General features: G+C 40.0%; 1 protein-coding gene across 9 annotated transcripts in view; it reads right to left on the reverse strand.

The window, feature by feature from the left end:
* The window catches only part of LOC148873525 (poly(ADP-ribose) glycohydrolase 1-like), a 66,288-nt gene extending 57,010 nt beyond the window's left edge, over nucleotides 1–9,278 (reverse strand). For 5 of the 9 annotated variants that reach the window (XM_088965862.1, XM_088965866.1, XM_088965861.1 and 2 more), the window contains exons 1-2: nucleotides 8,901–9,256; nucleotides 8,517–8,723 (exon numbers count right to left, since the gene is read on the reverse strand). In XM_088965862.1, the coding sequence (XP_088821988.1) occupies nucleotides 8,517–8,723; nucleotides 8,901–9,149 (456 nt within the window). In that variant the 5' untranslated portion in view covers nucleotides 9,150–9,256. Of the gene's footprint in view, nucleotides 1–8,516; nucleotides 8,724–8,812 lie in introns of all 9 variants that reach the window. The other 4 variants (XM_088965863.1, XM_088965867.1, XM_088965865.1 and 1 more) reach the window with 4 other exon arrangements.
* Between the last annotated feature and the right edge of the window lie 278 nt (nucleotides 9,279–9,556).

The following is a 9,556-nucleotide window of genomic DNA, read 5'->3' on the forward strand; positions in this document are numbered from 1 at the left end:
GGTATTTGATAGTAAAGACCCACTTGCAACCGACTGGATCATTCCCTTCAGGAAAATCCACCACTTTCCATGTGACATTCTTGTGTAGGGCATTGATTTCATATCTCATAACATCCCTCCATTCTGGAATCTTAAGAACTTCTAACACAGACCTGGGAATAGGGTTAGAAGCAACAGAAGAGAGATAGGCAAAGTATGAAAGTGAAAGCAGTCTGTAAGAAAGGTGCTTGGAAATGCAGTGTGCAGTGCACTTCCATTTTCCTTTCCTAACAGCAATGGGAATATCAAGGTCAGGGAAGGACTCCAAGGGTGTTAAAACAGTACTGTTGTCTCTTCTGTGATTGGAAGTGTATGAGGCTCATGTATTGTAGGAGAAACAACCTACACATTTCTGGATCTTTGCCTTTGATATACCTTGGGATTGAGGATAGGATGAGGAGGTAGAGTATTGGAACAGGGAGAATGGAACGACTAATCCACCCTTGACACATTTGAAGGAGAAACAGGCACATCAAGAGACTCAACAGGGACAGGAAGAGGAAGAGCAAACACCTATGACAAATCCTCCCCCTGTGGACAATGTCCTTCTGGAGAAGAACCATAAAAGGGGGAAAGCTCATCAAAGGTGACATCCATTGAGACATACCGAGTGTCAGTCATTGGATCAAAACAACAATAACCCTTCTGTGTGGGGGAATAACCAAGGAAGATACACTTTTGAGCTTTGGGTTCAAATCTATGCCTTTGGACACTTGGAACATGTAAATAACAGGTGCAGCCAAAGACACGAATAGGAACAGGAAAAAGGTCCTTGTCCGGATGAACGAGATTGAATGGAGACTTAAACCCCAAAACCCTGGATGGCATACGGTTTATAAGGTAGGTAACAATAAGAACAGCATCACCCAAAACCTTGTAGGAACATGTGAGGCAAATAAGATACTTCTTGCAACTTCAACAATATGCCTATTTTTCCTCTCAACAACTCCATTCTGTTCTGGGGTCCTAGCACATGAGCTTTGATGAATAACCCCCATGTCAGAAAGATAACAGGATAGGTTCTTCTCAAAGTATTATTTTGCATTATCAGATCTAAAGATTTTAATCCTGGTATCAAATTGGGTTAGAACAAATTCATGGAATTGTCTTATAAGTCTTGGAACTTCATCACGGGATTTCATCAGGAATATCCAAGTGAACCGAGAAAAGTCATCAATAAACAGGATAAAATATTTGTAGCCACCCATGGAGGGTAAGTGGTAAGGCCCCCATACATCAGAGTGCACAATATTAAAAGGAAAAGAAGATCTTTTATTGCTCAAAGGATAATTGTTTCTACAATGCTTTGATAACTCACAAGACTCACAATGAAGACTGGACAAACTAATTCCCTTAAACAGTTCAGGGAATAGATGACTCAAGGCAGAAAAAGATAGATGACCAAAACGACGATGACACAACATAATCCAACTAACAGACTCTTTAGAAACAGATCCGAGAGCAACATTCCCAAGATGATCAGTGCATTGTCCCAGAGTATCAAGCAGGTATATTCCGTTCGCCTCATGGCCACTCCCAATCACCTTCTGAGACTCCAGATCCTGAAAAACACAGTAGGAAGGAAAAAATGTTACACAACAGTTTAATGACTTGGTTAAACTACTTACAGACAACAAATCTGTATTTAATTTAGGTACATGAAGGGCAGAAGGTAGGAATAAGGAATCCGTAGCCTTGATGGTTCCCTTACCAAAGATAAGGGCAAGTGAACCATCAGCTGAAGTGATTTTATCACGTCCAGGAAGCGAGTCATATGAAACAAACAAGGTAGAAAGATTGGTCATATGGTCAGAAGCACCTGAGTCAATAATCCAAGGGTGCCAACTGTGCAGAAGCAGGCATCTCTTAAGTATAGTACTTGTCACTATCTGGCTCGGCAGCTACATTTGCACTTCCTGATCTTTTACTATCATGTTTTTTTCTGAAACCGAATGGGAACAAGATTATGATGTAATTTCCAGCACTTGTCTTTAGTGTGCTTCGGCTTCTTGCAATACTCACATATAACTTCTTTCTTTCCTGTACCACCAGAAGTTCCAACATTCCCTTTAGGTTTAACCCCCATATTCGCAAAGTGATCACTAATATCAGCTCCTTGAACCTGGACAGCCCTTCTGCTCTCTTCACTACTCACAAATGCATAAGCTTGTGACAATGAGACACACTCCTTGGAAAGAATATTCTGTTTTGTGATATCATATTTTGGGTTTAGTCCAGTTAAGAACTCAAACACCCTATTCCTTTCAACCAATTTTCTATAGGTCTCTGCATCATTGGTGGTGTCCCAAGTTACAGCATCTATTAGGTCAATATTTTTCCATAGAAACTTCAGGGTTGAGAAATATACAGCTAGAGGTTTCTCTCCTTGCCTTAAATTCTTTACATCACTTCTCAATTTATATGCTCGGGCCACATTGAGTTTTTGGGAATAGGTTTTTGCAACAATGTCCCAAATTTCTTTTGCTGAATTCATCCATAGGTAGTGTTGGCTAATTTGTGGCTGCATTGAGTTCACAAGCCACCCAATGATAGTGTAATTTTCTTGCATCCACTTCTCGTAGGATGGATCATCTTCTGGGGAAGCCTTCTTACTCCCGGAAATGAACCCCCACTTTCCTCTACTACATACATAAATCTTTACTGATTGTGACCATGCCAGATAATTAGTTCCATCTAGTTTAACTGTAGTCACAGTCAATAAGGAATCACTTGGAGTCCCCTGAACCAATCCATATTCAGCACCACTCTTGTTTTCAAACTCTGAGGAGTACATCATGTAAACACTTCAAATATGATTTTAGATGACTTCTACAAGTATACTGAATGAGGACGAGCAAGAACTGAGTTCAGCCGACCACAAGAAAGCAATACACTGAGTTCAGCCGACCACAAAAAGGCAATACACAAGGTCAAACTACACCCGAAAGTTGTGAGAACCAAGACCCAAGCAGAAACTTAGTTTCAAGCTTCAAACCAGAACCGAGCTGTTACCCTTCCCTTTTTTCTCTGATTCTTCCTGGCCACTGAACCACTTCTCCAAGAAATTCTAGTCTTGGTCACTTCCAATGACCTCCAAGAATCAGGCAACACGAGCCTAAGCTTCCAGCCCTAGAATATTGAAGTTCAGGCCTACTCTGATACCATGAAGAAAACTGAAGAGAGGAGAGCTTGAGAGTTCGGCAATGAGGGTTGAGAATGAGAGTTTCGAACCTAACTCTCTCTCAGCACCCTAACACTATTTTATTAAGAAAGATTTAAATAATTACAAGGAGACCCTTAGTTGGGCAAGAATTTACAAAGAACATAATATAGACAGGATGGGCCCAGAATAAGGCCCATTACAGAAAAACATAAATAACAAGAAAGAATAAACAGCCTATGGGCCATTCGGCCCATCTTCTCTACAAAACCGATTTCTTCCAACAAGTCAAGCACATATTTCCCTTGTGAAAGAGAGACTCCACACTTCGACCTTGCTTTTTTTTTTTTTGGACAGTTAAAAATTCATTAGATTTCACTAGAAGCAAAGGATAAAGAGTCTGTTACAAGCATCCTAGTAGGAGGTACGAAGTGCAACCTCACTCATTAATACAAAAACAACATAAAGTTACAAGTGGGCCTAGTACAACTGATCCCTAGTTACTCCTTGCTTAGCTAGAGAATCAGCAAAAGCATTTGCCTCCCTTCCCACCCATTGTATAGTTACATTCATCTGTTGAGTTATCCACTTGAACCTTGTTATTTATATGCCCAAAAAATACCTCAAGTGCCCTAAATCCTTATTCTGGAACCGGTTCTATAAAAAACTGTTTCAACTCTCTAATACCTTGTTCATCACTACCTGTAATAATAATGCCATCAACATAAACTGCTACGACAATCTTTCCAAAGGCAATATTCCTACTAAACACAAAGTGATCAACACTACACTTTTTCATCCTAAACTGTTGTACCACACTACTAAATCTCCCATGCCAAGTTCTTGGAGATTATTTCAACCCATAAATTGCTTTCTTTATCCTGCAAATTTTTCCTTCCTCCCCCTGAGCAACATACCCAAGAGGTTGATTATCTATCTATCTAGATGCACACATTGATCTATATATACTTCCTCTCCATGGTGCTCTAGAATACGACTATAACACTTGCACCCCTTCTGACTTGTTCAGCATGCTAAGAATACACATTTAAGAGCACAGGAATCCAATTTGTCCAAACCAGGACCTAAATGATGAACAAAAAAAACACACCCAAAGACACAAGGAGGCAAAGGAAACAAAGCTGGGAAGGAAAAACAAGAGAAAACGGGGTGTCACTGCTAGAACTGATAAGGGCATCTAATTAATGAGGAAACAAGACCAACACCACTAACCACTCCAATATTTCATAAGAACTCAAGCAGTAAGTAAATGCTTATTATTCCGCTCAACTACCCCATTTTGTTGTGGAGTGAAAGAGTAAGAAGACTAATGTATAATTCCATGTGACTCAAAGAATGTATGAAACAGGCATCAGAAATATTCTTTTGCATTGTCAAAACAAAAATATTCAATTGAAACACCAAATTGATTCTTCATTTCAACATAGGAGAAAATGATATCAAATTCTTTTGTACAAGATTTCATTAAATAAATCCAAGCCCTCCTTGAAAATTCATCAACAAATGAAACAAAGCACTTAAAACCATTATAAGACTTAAATAGACACAAACCTCAAACATCTAAAAGAAAGACTATTATTTTCCCTTGGAACGAAACACACACGGTGATGTTTACTAAGCTAGAAGACTTCAAATTGCAACTCACAAACAAACACTACATCTGAGACAAGACTCGAGAGTAGGAACATAAAAAATAGAGTGTAAACTAAGGTCAGAACCAAGAGACATTACCGGTACCAATAATAGCAAAAGAACCATCAACTAAGGTAACGGTTTGTGAGGTAGAAGGTGGTGACAAGGATACAAACATATCCGAGGAGCCAGTCATGTGGTCTAAGGCTCCAAAACAATTGCCCAGGGTGAAGGTGAAGAACTAGAAACAAGGCAAGCAGTACTTGACTTCACAAGTGTAGCAGTGGTAAAACTAAAAGAGGCAAACTGGCAAAGCTTTTCATATTCCTCACGTGAGATAGAGATTGTGTCTTTATCCTTACCAACATTAGAAGCAAGAGCATCTTCAGTCACACTAAGACTCCCAAAGTCACCTTCTACCATTGCATGGTTAGCCTAGGAAGATGGAGGACCATAAATATCATAACAAAAGTTGACTGTGTGACCTTGTCCACAATGTGAGCACTCACGAGCTGAACCATAGCCACTACCACTATGACCACCACCTCTTCGTGCACCTTTGGGCTCACAACCAAAACCCCTCACATTACCTCCACCTCTGCCACCCATATTTCTAGTAGGAAAACCTCCTTTGGAAGCCACCATGGTTGATCTCTCTTAAGGTGGGGGATGATCACTATGTGGATTTGAGGGTCTCCTTATGTCGGAGAAAACCTCGGACAAGGACGGAAGATCACTACTCCCTAAGATTTGGGCCCGCACTGACTCAAATTCAGACCTCAACCCAAATAATAATTTTGCCACATCTAGATGTTCTTTTTGTTCTTGTTAAGTCTTCAAATCAGTGGATAGGGGTTGATAAACATTGAGCTCATTCCATAAGCTTTTTAGTGAAGCATAGTATTCTTCCGACACTTTTATCCCCTTGTTGAAGAGAAAAATAGTCTTGGTATAACTAGTAAATTCTTGTGGCATTGTCTTGTCTAGAATACAATTGTTTGGCATGGTCCCAAATATCCTTGGTCGTGTCTAGAAACATAAGGTTCACACTAATGTGATTCTCCATACTATTCCAAAGGGATGTCATAATTTGGGCATTCTCTTCTACCCATTCATTGTACCCTTTTGATTCACTTTTCAATGGACCCTCTTTGATGTTCTTCAACTTGCCTCTTGCAATGAGAGATAGTTTAAATGACTTGACCCATGGGATATAATTAGTACCATTGACTTTCACCATAGTTAATTGAGAAGTCATGAAATCTGATTGCACAACTATTGTACGTTTAGTGCTACTATTTGATGAAGCCATGAGTGAGAAGAGATCACTGATTTATCACCTAGGCAAACTATCAAACAGCTGGCATGCAACTATTGTAACTAGAGGTGTAAAGTGGGTCGTGCTGGGCCGGCACGGCACTGCCTGCGCAAAGTGCGAGACGTGTTGTACTTGCCCCGGGCCGTCACGGGCCATGCTGCCCTCCCTGGTGAAAATTTTGGGGTTCGGCCTGGCACGTCATGGGCTGTGCCAGGCCGCGGGTGGCCCGGCCCAATTTACACCTCTAATTGTAACACACCTTTTTCTTTAGGAAAAATACAAAGAATCATCAGCCCTCTACTTTAGAAACACTTGGGAAAGATTACACACTTACCACAAGGTGTCACCACACCACAAACTACCACAAAATCACCACGCATTGAGGAGCACCTACCTCACAACTCGAGACATCACAAGGCTGCCCTCTTCGAACTGCCGAATAAAGGGCTTTTAGAAAAACACCACCAACTCACACAACACTACAACTTGAGGCATTAAAGCCCCTTTTCCAAGTGGGCAATCAGTCCTTTTCCTCTCCAACACCTAGGGTACAAAAAGTTGAGACGTGAACAGCAAAGTCGGCCTCAAGGCTCTGATACCATGTTCCAACTTTAATAAGAAAAGAAAATGTGAATAAAAGGATAGAAAAAAGAAAGAGAAGAAGATAGGAAGAGAAAGAGAAGGGGAAGAGAAGAAAAGGAGAAGAAAAGTGGGAAGACTAGCAAGGAGAAATCTGATTCTGATCTACACCTCCTTACTGTCGACCCAGGTTGTATTAGCATTCTACTATAGCTGAAATGAGTACAATACCCTTAGGTAAGTTACAACAGACATAAGAGCAAAAAATAGCATGAAAAAGATAATAATGTCCCTGTTAACTAATTCTAACAACAGGAATAGGAACCGGAATTGGATTAAAAGCTGGAATGGGATTTCATTCCCAAGGGAATGGGAGGGAATGGTGAATGGGGGAATGCCATTGCAGCAGGAATGGGAATGGAATTCCAACTCCACCAAATGGACCCTAAAGAGAACCAGTGTTCAAGTCAATCACCAAAGAACTGCTAACAAAGATATCATTTCATAATGATCTCTCTTGAGGAATCTTGTACTGTCATGTCATTATCTGCTCAGACGAGCATCATTTCCTTTACCAAAACTTAGCTTTAAATGTTTCAAATTTCTCTTTTCCTTCTTAATCTATTTGTACCACTAGATCATGTCATTACCACCAATATGCTAAGTGCTTGTTTAGGAGACTTTCAGGTAGCAGCTTCTGGTTTATGAGGTAAGTGCTGCTTTCTCATGGGCCTAAACAGGAAACCATATCCCAATACAACAAACAGGAAATCTTGTTTTGTAATGTCATCATCTACAGCTCAGAGCCTCAGACAAGCATCATTTCCTAAAACTTAGCTTTAAATGTTCCAAACTTATCTTTTCATTCTTAATCTACTTCTACCACTCGATCATGTCATTGAAAGCTTCTTCCACCTATAAATTTCTCATCACCACCAATATGCTAAGTACCTGTTTGAGAGGGCTTTCAGGTAGCAGCTTCTGGCTTTATGCGGTAAGTGCCACCCAGACAGTCATAAGCTATGTTTAGTGAAAACCTAGGAGAGCCCAAAATAACCGTCTTTCATCCGGAAATAGAGCTTTCTGCTGAAGCTTCTTTTGTGGCTTCTCCAAAGTATCTCAATCAAAGTTTCATCCCTCCCAAATGGGCCCCAAGAAACAGCTAACATGACACCATAACAAGTTGCAAAATCTTCAAAATTAGCCGTTAAGGCCCTTCCCGACACCTACCCCATAAGAAGTTATAGCTTTGCAAGGGTTCCAATCCTAGACAACAATCTTCTCTAACTCATGAGGCATCAACAAAGAGGTATCGTTGCAAAATCTAGATAGGTGCTTACAGTCAAAGTACTTTTATAAGAATAAGGTCAATATGGTTTTCCATAATCATTGCCTAACTTAACCAGTAAGGGATTACATAAACGGTGTATGAAGTGTAACGTTTTCACTAAGCATTAGTAAAATGAATTCATCCATGAGGAACAGTATTGCAGGATTATAATTCTTTTTCTTATCGATAAGTTACCTAAGGATATCTAACTGCTTTGCGTGTCTAAATTATTCTTCAGATTTAGTAGATTATATTCTATATTCTATCCCTTTCGGTTTCTACCTACACTGTATACCTGATAACAAGAAATAGGATTGTGAAAATGCAATTCCATTTTTCATCCTCACTGTCAAGCATATAAGAAACGGTTGAACTTAAAAGTTTCACCCATATAGCCATTTATTACCAAATATAAAATGAAAAATAAAAATGAACACCTGACTGAGAACAACAATGCCTGCTTCTTGTGGACCCAATATGCGAAGACCAGTTTTGACTACAGACAAACCCTCTTTTCGTCCAGAAAGAATATCATCTGCATCCCGATAATGGTTTTCTAACAAAGAGGGCAACCGCAACAGTAAAGCTGCCAATACCGGAACAACTTCCCCGAACCATTTCAACGCTTCAACGCGAGACATTAGCTGCACAAATTACCTCAACGGTGTAACCATGAAAGATACTCCATTTGCATCTCATACAACCACAAAAATTAAAGCCTTCGAACCGTTACATGAAATACATTTTTCAAATAACAAAACCTAGACGCCATTCACTGATCGACTGGTCGATAAATTGATTGAGGAAGGTGAGTTGAATACATCGTCGAAGAAAAGTGCGTATCCTTCGGCGGCTGAAGGAGCTAAAAGATGGCAAGACAGACGGAGAGACTCCCTCATATCGGAGATGGCGAGGAAGAAAACCTCTCCGGAGTCTACCCTACTGTGATCGGGACCTCTCGACAGCGCTCGAAGAGTTTCGACTACTTGCGACGACCACGCCAGAGAGGAAGACTGAAGCCCCAGAGGCAAAAACGAAAGAATTGAGTTCAAATCCTCTCGGTTTTCCATTCTCTGTGACTGCGCGACACTGCGTTTCAGGGGAGTGGCGACAGAACTTGGAACCGGGGTGGAACGAGGATGCACGAAAGCTGGTTGGGACCCGTGCGATGCACGGACTTTTCTTAAGTAAATAAAATTGAAGCACGAGAGCGGTACGATATCTCGACATTTTCCTCAGCCCATTCAAGTGAAATCGAACAAAAAATATTTAGGATTTACCAAAAACAAAAGTCGAACAAAATTAATAAATTTTAAAATAAAACTTGTTTTTATTAATTAAATTTTAAAAGAAATTTATTGATTAACTTTAAATTTATTTTGAATAGTTGAAGGAATTTAGGTTTATCAAATTATAATTAAAGGAAAATTCCTAATCATAACCCTATACATTAGGAGTTGTCTCAAATCAGTCCCCA

The sequence above is a fragment of the Nelumbo lutea genome, chromosome 1 (genome assembly GCF_056320005.1).
Source record: "Nelumbo lutea isolate HS-2025 chromosome 1, American lotus-T2T, whole genome shotgun sequence".
NCBI classification, from domain to species: domain Eukaryota; kingdom Viridiplantae; phylum Streptophyta; class Magnoliopsida; order Proteales; family Nelumbonaceae; genus Nelumbo; species Nelumbo lutea.